At 49.5% G+C, this 15,362-nt stretch overlaps 1 protein-coding gene across 2 annotated transcripts in view; it reads left to right on the top strand.

Moving 5' to 3' along the window:
• The window catches only part of TBC1D10A (TBC1 domain family member 10A), a 31,165-nt gene that overhangs the window by 11,465 nt on the left and 4,338 nt on the right, over positions 1–15,362 (top strand). For both annotated transcript variants that reach the window (XM_025858140.2, XM_025858139.2), the window contains exons 2-3: positions 7,327–7,426; positions 11,687–11,794. In XM_025858140.2, the coding sequence (XP_025713925.1) occupies positions 7,327–7,426; positions 11,687–11,794 (208 nt within the window). The remainder of the gene's footprint in view (positions 1–7,326; positions 7,427–11,686; positions 11,795–15,362) is intronic.

Here is a 15,362-nt window from a genome sequence, read left to right as displayed (position 1 = left end):
AGAATAGTCTCCATACCTTTCTGCCAGTGTCAGGGAGAGCTGCCCTGGGGGTTTCTGCTGTGGTCTGTGCCTCCCTAGCTGGGTAGGGGAATGGGGATTCCTTGCTTTTTGGAGCCAGCAAGGTTGATGCCTAAAGGAACCATTTCTTCCGCTTGACATCAAGAGGGGTGGAGCTAACAGAGTGGAGAGCTGGGCAGAGGCCCAGGGCACCAAGGCCAGTGAAGGGTGGAGAGAACCTGTTTACCATTGTGTACTGACCCAGGGCTGGAAGGAGCAAAGCCAGGGAATTCCTTATGGGAAAGGGAGGCAGGCCCAGAACTAGCTTGCACTGGGAACTGGGGAGAGTGAAGCAAGGCAGACTCTCACCCAGACAGAGAGCCTGGACATTGCCCTACTCTTAAATCAGTGGTTGCCAGACCGCAGGAGGGAGCGCCAGGCTGCTGCAGACCATCTTCCTTTTCCACACTGACTCACAGGATGGCCTCGGGCAGATCACTTACCCTCTGCCTATGAGCCTCCCTGACTGTCTGGGGTGGAGGTAGACTTACTGGGTGATCTCACAGTCCTCCCAGCCCTGACTGTCGGCCATTTGCACCACCCCCCTCCAACCCACCCTCTTGCATTCCAGTTTCCTATCATCAGTTATTATGGAGCTGGCATAAAAGCTGTTTATACTTTCAGTCATTACCACCTCTTAGGTTAATGAACTCCAGAGGTTGTTACCCAGCGTGCAAAGTAGGTCAGCCTTTTGTTTATCCTCACTTTTTCCAGCTCTGGGAGAGGGAAGCTCCCCCACCCTTGTCCCTGGTTCGGTCATTGGCTGTGCTCTTTCTGCACATCCACTTCCCAATTTTCCACGCTTTCTTGTCGCTCATTCCTGCCCTTCTCGGCACAGAGGGTAGTGGTTCTCTACTGGGTGGTAAAGAAGAGAGAAGAGAATGTGACAGGCACTGAGGCCTTTAGATTATATTGAGGCCAGGTGGTGAGACACTTTATATTTATTGGATAATTTAGTGCTTAAGTGGCAGCTTCCACTTCCAGGCTGTGTAACCTTGGTCAGATTACTCAACCGTGCTGAGCTTTAGTTTTCTTGTCTATTAAATGGAGATAATAAAAGCTACTTCCTTGGGGAATTGTGTGCATATGTAGTACTTGGCAGAGCTACTTGATGGCCAGTGCTGGAAATGTGTCCACTCTTACTGCCTCATGTGATCTTTACCACTGCCCTCTAAGGAGGTGGTATTGCCCCCATATTACAGGTGGGGAACCTGCTCGGAGTGGAGCAGCCTGCCAATTTCAGACAGCTATAAAGTGATAGAGCTGGGATCAGAAGCCAGCAGTTACAGTCTCTGTGTCATTAAGTAAATTATTTAATCTCTCTGAGCGTCAGTTGCTTCATGGGTAAAATGGGCATAATCCTGCTCTGCTGCATGTGTATGTGTCTATGTGTGGGGGCCAGTCAGATGAGAAAAGGGATATGAAAGTACTAGGTGAGCTGCAAATACCAGTCACCTAATAGTTACTATTTGCTGGCTCCTCACCAGGCTGGACCCTTATACACATTTATTCCTTATTGCAGTCTTTTAAAATCTGAGGTGTGTATTATGGTCCCACTTAAAGATGAAGAAGTTGAGACAGGGAACGCAAGTATTTTGCCTATGGTCTCCCACGTGGAGGAGCTGGAATGGAAACCTAGGTTGGTTGGCTTCAAGATCCCCACTCTGTTCACTCTCCCCATACCTCAGCTGGCCTCCAGTGGTTGAGATGAGGAGGATCAAATCCTATAGTCTGTGACCTTGGGCTTTCTGTTTGGGCTTTGTTTCTCTTCAAATGAAGAGGCTTTCTGTTTGGGCTGGTTTGGAGAGTGAGGCTTGGAGGAGGGGGTTAAAAATGGTTCCTTGGGACCAAGATTTATCTTCCACCATCAGATGAAGGGGGCACGGGCATGGGCACCATACCTGGTTGACTGCCAGCCAGAAGGGCTGAGGCGTGCTTGGGCAGAAGGCAGACAGCTAGAAGGACAAGTGGGGAGAGAGCCCCAGTCTTTGGTCTTAAAGCCTTGGGAACTGGTCTTGTCCCTCTGAGCTCTTGCAAACTTCCAGCTTCTGGGTTTGGAGAGAAGGCTAGGAAACTGGGAGCCTGCAGAGCATGGGGTCAGCAGAGTATCACTGCTGCCTTGGGCCATGGCCTGGCATAACACAGCTAAGCCTAGCTCAGCCTGAGAGCTCAACAGAATCTGGGATCAGTCACCCCCTGGCTGCCCAGTTTTGTCTCTTCTGTGCCTCTCTCCCTCAGGAGGGGGTGGCCAGCAAACAGCATTTTGCCCAGGCTTGCCATCTCCTGACTGAGGTTCTGCTTGGGAGCTGTGCCCATCCAGCATATTGGCTTCACTGAGCGTTGCTGGGTATGGGCAGGCTGCTCCCTGGGTCAGTCAGAGCACTGGAGATGGGGATAGACTGTCTCTAGGGGCTTGGGGACCAAAGATAGAGCCCCACAGTGGCATCTGGAGAACGGCTGATTTCCTCACAGTCTTCCCAGGCGAGTCCAAAGCAGCACACGAGTCACTGTGGCAGAGGGGAATCCCTGGTTCTACCACTTAACTTAGTAGCTTTGTGACTTTGCCCAAGTCGTATAACGTCTCTGATTGGGTCAAGTTTCTCAGGTGCCAAATAGTAATTAATCTGTTAATTAGTGAGGGATCCACCTCACTGAGCCATTAGTGGCACAGATAAAATTGGCGTAAGCAGAAGTGGCTTGTAGCCCTGAATGCAATTCATATGAAAGTAATGATGTCATGAAGAAAAGCAAGCAGGCACCTGTTGAATACCTGTGAGATGCTTGGTGGGAGTTACAGAAGTTCAAGACCCAGTCCAGTTAGGGAGGGACAGTGCTAAGCAATATGAGCAAGTTATAATGAAGTGCTCATTTCATCTCTTGATTCATTAATGAATTACTGCTGAAATCAGCTTTAGGGGATTAGGACCAGCATTAAAAGAAGACAAAAGAAATAGACTAGAATAATATAAAATTAAAATGAGTATTTCAGAATGCATATAAGAGTAAATTATTTCATAAAATGTATTTCAGTTATGCGGGTGTGTGTGTGTGTGTGTGTGTGTATAAAATCTCAGTATAAAATGTATTTCTTATTGTGGGTCTCAGTTTGAAAACTTTGAGAAATAGTGTTCTAAGTCAAGATTGATGTCTTCAGGTTGGAGGACAGTTAATGAGATCGGGGCAGGCATGGAGACTATGTGAAGGCTGAGGGCTTAACCTATAGGAGCAGAGGAGTAAGGGTTAAGAGCATGGGCTGTGGAGTCAGGCAGGCTTGGGTTTGAGTCCCAGCTCTGTCACTTCCAACTATATGGCCTTGAGTGAGGCATTTAACTTTACTAAGTCTTGGATTCTACTTCTGGGAAATGGAGAGAATGGTATTATGGTAGGGTTATTATGAAACAGGAATAGGAAGAAATTGGTAAGTAGTAAATGATGTGTAAATGGTAACTACTATTGCTGCTGGTATTTGAAGCTGTGGTTTTTATTGATATATTGGGCTCTGAAAGGGTTGCTGTGACGTAGAGAGGGGAGAAGAAAGGGCATTCCAGGTAAGGATGGGTGGCTGAAAAGGGATAAGCACGTGTGTGCCTGGGATGAGACTGGTCTGGCTGAGATTTGTGCCACCTTAAAAGAGGGTGTTGAGATTATAGATAGACGTTATCAGGAAAATTTTGGCATTACATGGGGAAGAAAGTTTTAATAGTAGAAACTTCAACAATAAGCTTATTGTGATAATGAGGCCCCATCCCTCGTGGAATTCCAGCATGGGTTGGGCCACTAGAGACTGTTCTCATTAGGTTCTTTAATTGCAGAGACTCCCTCAGGCCACCTTAAAGAAAGAGAGGTTTTCTGAAGGATAAGTGAAGCCCTCAAACTGAAGCACCCCTGACTGTGCCATTGGTTCTTTAAACTGGCCATTTGGTCAGCTTCCCTGTCACTAGAAGCTGGTTCATGCTCTCCCTCCACTGTCAGGAGGAAATTACCTCAGATAGCGTCTACACCATCATGCTATTTGCAGGGATGCCCCTGACTCCATCTTCATCTCCTGACTCCTTTCTGGGCATCCTTTGAGGATCAATTCACAATTAAAGTCATTCCAGTCATCTAGGGAAACAGGTCCAGAGAGGGCACAGGGCTTACCTATTGTGGAAGGGATTCCTATACCAGACAGCAGTCTGATCAGATGCCTTTTGAGATCGTGACTTACTACGCTGAAGGATATGTGAACCTTCTGGTTTTTTGTGTTTTTTTTTTAAAGAATAGCCTGCAACTTTTTAGGGGCACATTTTGTGCATCAAGAGAAATCTGCCTGCAGTTAGAGAGCACATGATGTGCTGAGTGGTGGGTACAACCAGACCTCTAGTGTCTTCCTTTTCACCATCTCCAGGTGACTTAAACTCCTCTGCTATTGGAGGAGAAGCCACCCAAATGACCATGTTTCCTCAAAAATTTCCTCAGTTTAAGTTTTTAAAAGCCAAATAGATCTTTCGATTGATGTGTACATTTAAAGTAGTGGTGGGGTTTTTTTATTACTTCTTTTTTTTTTTTTAAGATTTTATTTATTTGACAGAGACACAGTGAGAGAGAGAACACAAGCAGGGGGAGTGGGGGAGGGAGAAGCAGGCTTCCCGCTGAGCAGGGAGCCCAATGTGGGGTTTGATCCCAGGACCCTGGGACCATGACCTGAGCCGAAGGCAGACACTTAACAACTGAGCCACCCAGGCGCCCCTTTTTTATTGTTTCTGAGAAGATCTTGCCAAATCAGTGGTATAGCTTAAAACCAGTAGTGTCTTAGAATCCAGGAAATATGGTCGTTTGTTTTGTAACCAATTGAAATTCCGGTCTGAGGTTTGATGTTGGGGCTTTGAAACTGCTAAAGCTATTATCTGACATCATTTAAAGGAACACTCAACTTGACTGTGTTCCCCTATGTATCTGCAGTTGGGAGAATGGGTATCTCTGAGGCCCTGCAATCAGATCTTTTTTTTTTTTTTTTTTAAAGATTTTATTTATTTATTTGACAGAGAGAGAGACAGCGAGAGAGGGAACACAAGCAGGGGGAGCGGGAGAGGGAGAAGCAGGCTTCCCATGGAGCAGGGAGCCCGATGTGAGACTCGATCCCAGGACCCTGAGATCATGACCTGAGCCGAAGGCAGATGCTCAACAACTGGGCCACCCAGGCGCCCTCCTGCAATCAGATCTTATCAACAAAGACAGACCTGGAGGGTTGAGGTATCAAACGGGCATGTATTTAATCACATGGGAATTCACTGGAAGCTGGAACTCCCAGGCAAAAGCCTTGCCCTCTGTGAGCCTCAGTCTTCTCATCTGCTCAGTGGGAGAATTGGATCAACAATTATCCACATCTACAACTGCCAAAACTTCCTGTTAACATAACGTGGGCATCCCCTCTCATTTAGTTAACTAGAAGACTCACGTGACTTGTGTAAGTTAGTGGTTTGTAGGCAGTGGGAGGCAGCATGTCCTGTGATGTCTGGGCCTTTGGTTTCCGTTCCTTGCGTGTGTAGGGGTTGTCTGGAGACATACATCTGTCAGTAAATGTCTTGATATAAAGGTGTGGTCTCTGGTTTTCTCCTTTGGGGAGGGAAAGGAACTCCTGCCCTGGTTCTGCCTCTAGGTGGTGAGGGGGTCAGCAGTTTGAGAGGAAAATGACCTGTGTCAGTGTATTGAGGGGGCCAGGTTTGCCTCAGGCTGTTGTTTCTCCTCAGCTGTTCAGCTCCGAAGCTGCTCTCAGGCCTGTGCAGTTCCCCAGATAAAGCTCAGTAAAGAAGACCTGCCCTTTTGTGTTTTGGAGGCCTCTGTTCTGCCAAAGCCCCTCCCTCTGCTCTTCCAACCAGTAAAAGTCACAGCAGCACATTTCCTTCCGTCAGAGAATCAGAGAATCAAGGCCTGGGCCAAGCCCTAGCCCCATCATGTCCTGTTCCTAAGGGCCTCCTCCCAGCTGCCTGAGTGCTTCTGACCCTGCACTCCTTTCTGGGAGGTCAGGCAGGACTGAGTACAGGCTCTTGGCTAGGATCTAACTTGGATTTGAGTCTGGGTTTTTCCACTGATTTGCTCTTTGACCCTGAGCAAGATACCCTCCCTGGGTATCTTACCTCTCAACGTCAAGTACTTTTTTTAATTGGAAAAAAAGTAAAAGGTTAAAAAAAAGAAATTTGAAAGATCCATAATCCACCACTTTGAAAGTGATTTTAAGAAGAGAGCACATATGTGTGTGTACAGAGGTATACACATACATTTTTTTCATTATTTTCTTACCAATATTGCTCTGTAGGCTAAATAAGAAAGCATCTTTAGAATACCCAGTCTCCAAATGCTAGTCTCCTCCTCTTTGCCCCTGAGAGTTATGTGAACTCAGGAATTCCTGGGAACTCACTTCTTGGAGGAAGCCCACTCACTTGAAGTACGCTCTGGCTAAGCCAGGGATTCTGCCCCAGCCTGCCTCAGCAGCCTGCCTGGGGTGGGTCTCCATGCTCCAGTGTTTTCCCCCGTGACTCTAGTGGGCATTCAGAGCCCAGCAGAATGTTAACACCATGAGGGCCAGGACTTTGTTCTAGTCGAAGGAGTGTTTCCCCATAGCCTGCCCAGAAGCCCTGGCCCTAGAACAATGCCAGCACAGCTGTGATAACTGCTCAATTAGTAGATGTAGAAATACAAGTGATATTTGGTGAGGTTTTGAAGCATGTGTAGGATTTTGATAGGGTAGAGACAACTTGGAGTCTATTCCAGCAAAGGGACTAGCATGAGTAAGGTTGAGCGGTGGGAAAGGGCCAGGGTATAATTGGGGAAACTATGAGTAACTAGCTTTGCTAGAGTGAAGAGGTGAGCATGTTATTTCTGTACTTGTTTGACTTTTTTTTTTTTTTAATCCAGCTTTACACCTTGCATGTAGGCCCTCTGAAGAGGCATATTTATTTGGACAGACCCAGGACAGGAATGCTTTGCTTTGGTGCACAGATGCAGGCACTCAGACCTCTGCCCCCAGAGAGGCCCAGTGACCCCTGGCCCCCTGACACATTGGGGGATTGGGCACTTAACCTGGTATCTCTTTGGCTTATGCCTTTTAGGGAGGGGGCAGCATTCCCTCTCATCTATGTTAGGGTGTTCATGGGTTAGCAGCCCTAAAGGGAACACGGGGATGGGAGACAGGGGCAGGAATGAAGGCCTGACAAGGCTGGTGGCTGGGGCCTAAGCCAGGGCCTTTGCTTTTCTTGGCACCTCTGACAGGCCCTGCCCTTTGCTCCACAGGCTAGAGGAAGTACCCCTGGAGGTGCTGAGGCAGAGGGAGTCCAAGTGGCTGGACATGCTCAACAACTGGGACAAATGGATGGCCAAGAAGCACAAAAAGGTGAGGGGCCTGGCCTTGGGCCTTGGGCTGGGAGTTGGCAGCCTGGGGAAGAAAAGGAAGAGGGAGGAATTGTATCAGCTTAGAGGAGCAGCAGCTTCTCTAACTGCCAGCAGCCTTGAGTGTCCCCATCTGCCAGCTCTGAAAAGGGAACAGAAGCTGGTGGAGGGCAGGGACTAGTCTTTACTTGGTCCTCCAAGATGAATTCAGATTCACACAGAACTTTGTCCTGGAGTCAAACTTCAAAGCTACTTTTAGCCAAGAGCCCTTAATAGGCAGCTTTCCTCCAAACCTCTTGGGAGAAGTTCTTGCTGCTACTTACCACCCACCTTTCAGGGAGGACTTTATAGTGCTAGTAATAGCTAACATGTGTTGAACATTTGCGGTGTGCTGGATACTTGACTTGAGTGATCCTTACAACTCTCCAGTGAGGATGATAGCAGTGGTACCCCTACCTATGGGTGACCCACAAATCAAGGTTTGAACCCAGGCAGTCTACATTTAGTGCCTGCATTCTTCATCACCACCCTCTATATTAATGTGATGAGTTCCCTTTTGCCTCCTGGACAAAGGAAAGAGAATGAAAACTAACCTCACAATTTAATGGTCTTATAAAAATGAAAATACCCAGTGGTCCTCTCCCAGTTAGTCTTTCCTTAGACACTAGCTCTGTTGCCCCATAGGAACATCCTTGTGCACCACAGTGTGTGTGTTGATGCCCTTGGCCACCTGGGCAGGATCCAGTTACTCCCTAGCCTAGTGGAGGCCTGTCCAGGGTCTCTCTGCACAAGTTCCCAGGGCACAGAGTGAACCTGCTGTCCCACTGTCATCACCTGACATGCTGGTCTGGTCCAGGCTGGCACAGCTGGCTGCAGGGCCTAGCAGAAAGCTCAGGACTGAAGGTCAGATATGGGCTTGGTCCCAGCCCCACTACCTTCCCCTCTTCATGCCTGTGGCTAGCTGTGCAACTTTGTGTGAGTCACTTCACCCTCTCAGCCTCAGGTTCCCTGGTTGAGTGGTAATGACAGTCATGTTGGGAGGCTCCCATGAGTTGGTGACTGTAAAGCCCCTGTGCCTGTGGAAAAGAGGCACACCTAGGCCTGGGCTCTTGCTTGCTGTTCTGTATAGGCTTTGTAGCATTCATTTTTTGCTTATTAAACATTTCTCTTAAAAATTTTTGTTTTAAAGATAATTGTTCTAACTGCTTCCTGCATGACTCTGGGGTCTATTTTCCTGCCTCAACACACACACTGTGGTGCACAAGGATGTTCCTATGGGGCAACAGAGCTAGTGTCTAAGGAAAGACTAGGAGAGGACCACTGGGTATTTTCATTTTTATAAAACCATTAAACTGTGAGGTTACTTTTCATTCTTTTTCCTTTGGCCAGGAGGCAGAAGGAAACTCATCACATTAATCTAGAGGGTGGTGATGAAGAACGCAGGCACTAAATCTAGACTGCCTGGATTCAAACCTGAGGTTCTTAACCTTGAGCTTCAGCTCCCTCTCCACTGTCTGTTGTGACTAGTGGCTGGCAGAGACAGTGGATCTTTCATGCCCCAGCCTCCCTTGCAAATGGGGATTCCAGAGGAGCTTGGGGAGCTCCTTTCAGCAGAGCAGGCAGCACTACTTCCTCTTCCCTTTTGCTTCCCTGGAACTGTGGTTAGAGGCCAAGGGCTCCCCCTGCCCAGTAGGGGCCACCACAGGAGGCTGTACCCTATCCTACCGAGAGGCCCTAGCCCTCTGCTCTCTACTCCTGCCACCTCAGCTGTGGTCACCCTGGCCCTAGGAGCTCTTCCTGCTTGGCTGTGCAGGCTTGGGCTCTCCCCCTGGTCAGGAAGTCATGGCACAGGAGGGACAATACCTGCTTCAGGAAGTAGGTCCAGACCCAGTACTTCTCCTGGACTTATCCTGAGTCCCCAGGAGGGGACTGTATAGAGGCAAGGTTCTTGCTGGAATGCTGTCTTCCCCTGTAGGGCTCTGCTCAAACTCTGGCCAAGGCCTCCCAGAGTTCAGCAGGCAGGGTGTGGCCTCACTCAGCTGTCAATCAGAGAATGATAATCCCTTGTGCTTTCTGTTCACTGAGAACTTTCTCTTCCTTTATCTTTTCTGATCCCCACCATTGCCTCCTCTCTAAGGCAGGCAGGTGGAGCTTGCCATCCCTATCACCTCTGTGCTAAGGAGGATTCCAGAGGCCAGAGTGGGAAAAGCTGGCTGTATTCCTGGTTATCCATCCTCGCCTCCCCAGCCCCACCTGAGTGAGGGCAGGGACTCTTTGAGAACCTTAATGGACTGAAGGTATTCCTGGGCTCCCCTAGGGCAGGCCAACTATGACAGGGGGCTGTGATGATGTAGGGGGGCTGGCTCAGGTCAGGCTAAGCTTGGCCCTGAAGAGAGCCTAAAGGGCCTGTGGCTCTAGGCCATACTATATCCCTTTGCCAAAGTCTTCTCAGACCAAGTGGCCTCCTTAAGGAGACCCTTGTCCCATAGCAGCAGGAAACTATTCACAGAGTCTGGGGCAGTTCCCTTCTACTCCCTTCCTCGCCCCCTCCTTGCCCCACCTCTTCACCCCCTTTGCCGGCAGTCCCAGAAGCTCAAGCTTAGCTCCCATGACCAGCCACTCTGCTCTTCCCCCACTGCCTCCAGCCTGTCTGCCTGTCTCCTTCCTGGTTCTTGACACTCTCTGACCCTTGGAAAGTTTTCTCTTGTTTGTGCTGGTCATCAGAAAGCTAGGCCTTCTTTGCTCCTCTGAGAGATTCCAACGGGACTGTTTGAGGGGGTTTCCAGGTGAGGGGAAGTTAGGTGTGAGCCTGAGCCCCTGGGGCTTCTGTGTCAGGCATTTTCCTGGGATGGAGGGGTGGAGAGGAAGGGATTTATTGAATACAGACTATGTGTCAGGCCCCCTGCTAGGCATTTTCCCACTCTTCTAATAGAATCCTAGGTATTGCCATTCTCTTCTTAACTATTGTTGAGTATTGATTGGCTCAAGGTCAGCACTGGGTTCAAACCCATATCCAGTTGCTCTTCCCACTGCCCTGAGTTCCCGTCTTCATCCCAGGCCAGGCTGCTTAGTGCAGGGGCTAAGGGGAGTATCATTGGCCAGTAGACCCCCCACCTCCATTCTATAGGAGTGGTGCCTTTGCTTTTGCCCTCACCCTCCTTGACCATTGGCCTTGAGGTCAAGGAGGACAATCAAGGCAGCTGCCTCAGTTTCATTCTGTCCCAAAGCCCAGGTGGAGCTCACCTCTTATCTAGCTCCGAGAGTCCAGTGGAGTGCGAAGTGCATGGGGCTGGATCCCTCTACCCTGTGTGGTATAGGAGGTAGTGGGTTCCTGATGGTGTGACCTTAATATTTTCCCACTCTGTGTTTCAGTTTTCCCATTTGTAAAAGACATGATGATTTTTCAAACTGGATTTTGATGGCGGAAGCCTTTTTCTAATAAAGACAGCAAGTATAAGAATTGAGCCCTAGCTCTGGGTTATAAGCTACCCCAAACACTTCCTCCTTCTCCTCTCCCAGTCTGTGAGTGGTAGGAAAGACCTGTGGCATTGTAGCAAGAGTTGCAGTCAGGACTCACAGCCAGGCCAGCTGCCTCTGCCCTGGGCTGGTAATAGTGGGAGCTCAGGGTCAAGGAGAGCAGAAGAGAGGATTCATGACCAAAACAAAGAGGGAGCCATTCTGATCAGTTCCCATCTTCCTTCTGAGTTCTGCTGAGTTCTCTCCCCTCTAGGTGGGCTGTGTCCTGCCACATGGCTACCTAAACACGCCCATGGAAGGGCCCAGGCCATGTCTGTGGGCACATTCTGGTCATCTCAAAAGCTACCCTCCCCGCAGCTGCAGCTGCAGCTGTGCCCCACACCATGCAGATCCCTCCCTAGTGATAACCAGTGGTGCTCCTCCAACTTGGAGGAGCATTTTGATTCAGTTCCATTTTGATTCAGAAAATGGTCATGGGGATTCAGAATTATGTAGGAGACCTCAGGAACATCTGTTTTATCCCTAGGCCAGGGGACAGCGAGACTGACATCACCTGGTGGCAGCGTATCTAATTATAGTCATTACTCCCCCTGCCCCTGGCATCCTAGGCTTTTCATTGTAGCAATAGTAGCAACAGGAGGGAAGTCCTCTTTTCTCCCCTTTTCTGCTTGCCCAGTATGCTAACTGAAGGCCTACCAAACACCAACAGAAGAGCTCGGCTGGCACACAGCCTCCAGAGGACTTGCCTCGGTGGATGCATGAGCACAGTCCTCTTTTTGACTTTCAGATCCGTCTGCGGTGCCAGAAGGGCATCCCACCTTCCCTGCGGGGCCGTGCTTGGCAGTACCTGTCAGGAGGCAAGGTGAAGCTACAGCAGAACCCTGGAAAGTTTGATGTGAGTGGCCCTTCTTTCATCCTACCCGCCCTCCCACGTCTCTTGATGTCCTTCACATAGCAGCAATCCTCCATGTGCTTACTTGGACCTCAGCAGTATGAGCTGATTAATAGGACCACCCGTCAAATGCCCCACTGACCAGGCCTGTCCAACCTGTGACTCCTGGGGGCTCTGCCCACCTGAAGCTCCAGCGCTGAGCAGGCTTCAGAGGGATGGACAGATTTTCCGTCCTCCATTCCAGCTCTTTCTCTTGTCAACCACCTAGTTTTGTTTTCTTAGGCTTAATAGGCCACCTCCCAGCTCTTGGTCATCAGGAGGGGACACTCAGAACCACTTCCCTGACTCCCTTGGGCTCTGTGCTCTGGGCCTTTGGGGGCCTGCCCTCAGGGTCACTGAACCCTCAGTAACTCTTAGCTTCCCATCCTCGACTCTTCTCCTGCCTCATCCAAGCTGGCCAGACACAGTTCACCCATGCCACTAGTGGGGTTGTCAGCCTTAGGGGTGGCAGAGCCAAACCAGTATCCTTTGGGGTTAGAAACCAGTCAGTGGCCAGAGAGGGTGTCCTCTGTAGGCATGCCTTCTCCTCTCTACTCGTTGTCCCCTCCCCCCTGGCTGCCAGAGTAAGAATACCCCTACATTCATGGGACTTTTTAGGGCCCACCTGGGCTGGGCAGCAGCTCCAGCATACTCCCCTATGGGAGGAACTTGGCTCCCCTGGGGTTACCCCTGCTTACCTGCCAGACCTGGCCCCAGGCATCAGGGTTTCTCCCAAGCTCTTAGGGCGGGTGACAGGCAGTGAAACAGAGTTGCCAGCTACCAGCCCTTTGTTGACATACTTCATGCTTTGGCAAACACTCCTGTTTTGCCAAACCTGTTCCCTGAGAAGAGTGGGTGGGGCGGGGCAGCCTAGAGTTTCTGCTGTTGACCTGAAGAGGGTAAGAGTCATTTGCTAGCAGTACTTGGCCGTGGGGCTGTAGGGTTTGGTGGAGTGTCTGGTTGGAAGCAGCTCTGGGAATCAGGGTGATTGGACTGTCCCACAGAGCAGCAATACCAGGCCTCTTGACTCCAGTGTCTTCTTCCATCCCTCTCATTTCAGGAGGCTGCATCCTGGGTGGAGGGGGGAGGTTCAGTTGGGAATCTCTCCCCAAGTCCATGGTTTACCTCTGGCTGCTAGAGCATAGGCATGGGAGCCAAGAGCTTCGTCGGCCTGGCCAGACTCCTGGTTCCATATTTAGCAAATGTGAGCACATCCTGTGAGTAGCAGAGCACAGAGCTGTGTGTGCATTTTGTGTGTGGGGAGTAGTGTATCTGGAGAGAAATCAGCCACCTTTGTGAAGTCTTGAGGGTTGCTTATGGGAGAAGGCTAAGAAAGGCCTTCTAGATCCTCTGAAGCTGAGTGGTGGGTCCCCAAGTCAGTCCGGGGGACTGGAACAGTGGGTTTTTTTTCTTTTTAAATTTTTTATTGTTATGTTAATCACCATACATTACATCATTAGTTTTGGTGGAACAGTGGTTTTTGAGCACACCTAGTAAGGACTTTGCCTGTGGATGACATGGAGGAAGTGAGCAAGGATGAGAAGCTCCCTCTGGCTGCTGTGGACATGACAGCCAGAGGCAAGGGTACAGTGACAGGCTATTGGTGGCAGCACCTATTCCTGTATTCCCCTGAAGACCCAGGTGGTTGACCCCAATCTCAGCTGTCAAGGCAGGTTCTGCAGCCTCTCATGGCTCCATATTCTCCCGTACTTGCTACTTCTTCCTCCCTCATTGGGCAGGGCGAGACCTTTGGCCTTTTCTTACCTGGTTTTCTTCTCTGGCTTCACCTCATGGTGGTGTGAGTGCCTTCAGGCTCTCTTGGAGGTTGCAGTAGCTGCATCAGCTGCCAGCAGCCCACACCTGCCTTTGATTCCCAGAGCCCTTTCTTCCCACAGGCCCTTCAGCTATACGTCTTCCTTTCTCAACCACCCATGTGTGGTTAAGTGCCTTGGGCTGCTGAGGTACCCGGTGAGCAATCCTAGGAACTGACTTCTTGGGTTCTCAGGTCCCTGCCTTACCAGAGCCCTCTCGAGAATTTGTGGGATCCTCCTCCCCTTTGACAAAAACAATCCTGCTTTGTACTCAGTATCTAGCCCTGGGCTTGACTTAGGAGGTTCATAGGACACACACAAGCCCCATCTTTAGAATATGTGGGACTCTAGAGGTTGTATACCCACTTCTTCAGCTGTGTGCCTGACCAAAAGCCCTCTGAAGGCATCTGGTCCTTCTCTCCACCTTCCAGCCTTGAACACTCTTGTCAGTTTTTTTGCTCAGTACTTACTCTCTCGTGTCAAGTTACCTGACACCCCAGGGTCTTTAGTTTAATGTTGGGACACACCCACTGAGGGGGCACAAGAGGGAGAGGGACTTTTATGAAGACACCTGCCAGTCAAGGCCAGGGCCTGGGTCTGTGCCCACAGGTGTGTTTGCTGAGAAATCTGGCCCTCATCCCAGGGGCCTTCCCTGCATCATCAGCCCTGCAGGCAACGTGTACATGGTCTGCTTCCCTGCTCAGCCCTCTGGGTTTCCTTTTTATTGATTTTTTCCTTTCTATTTTTAGGATCTTTTTAAAAGATTTTATTTATTCATTTGTGAGAGAAAGAGCACACAAGCAGGGGGAGTGGCAGGCAGAGGGAGAAACAGGCTCCCTGCTGAGCAAGGAGCCTGATGTGAGACTCGATCCCAGGACCCTGGGATCATGACCTGAGCTGAAGGCAGACACTTAACCAGCTGAGCCACCCAGGTGTCCCTATTTTTATGATTTTTTTAAAAGATTTATTTGTTGATTTTAGAGAGAGAGAGAGCACAAGTGTGTGTGAGTTGGGGGAGAGGCAGAGGGAGAGGGAGACAAGCAGACTCCCCGCTGAGCAGGGAGACTGATGTGGGGCTCGATCCCAGGACCCTGAGATCATGACCTGAGCCAAAACCAAGAGTTGGATGCTTAACCAACTGAGCCACCCAAGTTCCCCTATTTTTTCTTTTTTTTTTTTTTAAGATTTTATTTATTTATTTGACAGAGAGAGACACAGTGAGAGAGGGAACACAAGCAGGGGGGAGTGGGAGAGGGAGAAGCAGTCTTCTCGCTGTGCAGGGTGCCCAATGCGGGGCTCGATCCCAGGACTCTGGGACCATGACCTGAGCCGAAGGCAGACGCTTAATGATTGAGCCACCCAGGTGCCCCTTTCTATCTTTTAAAGTTGAGGTATTTACAGAGAGTGAAATGCACAGATCTTAAGTGTGCAGTTCAGTGAATTTTGACAAATAATACATATCCATGTAACCAACAGGCAAATCATGATATAGAACATTTCAAATGATGGGGAAATGATTTTTCTTTGTGTAATACTTTGTTTTTAAAACGGTACTCATGTTAAAATGTTCACAGACATTCCAAGAAAAGACTAAAACTTTGTTGAAACCCCAACACCCAGAGATGGCTCTGAGTTTAATGGTTTGACAAATGTCACATCTTTCCAGATAGCACTCTGTGCAGATCCTTCTCTCCTTTTGACACACACACACACACACACAC

This window comes from Callorhinus ursinus, unplaced genomic scaffold, assembly GCF_003265705.2.
Source record: "Callorhinus ursinus isolate GAN/ISIS: 27379988/994484 unplaced genomic scaffold, GSC_fseal_2.0 scaffold72, whole genome shotgun sequence".
Taxonomy (NCBI): domain Eukaryota; kingdom Metazoa; phylum Chordata; class Mammalia; order Carnivora; family Otariidae; genus Callorhinus; species Callorhinus ursinus.
This window is presented reverse-complemented; position numbering and strand designations above follow the sequence as displayed.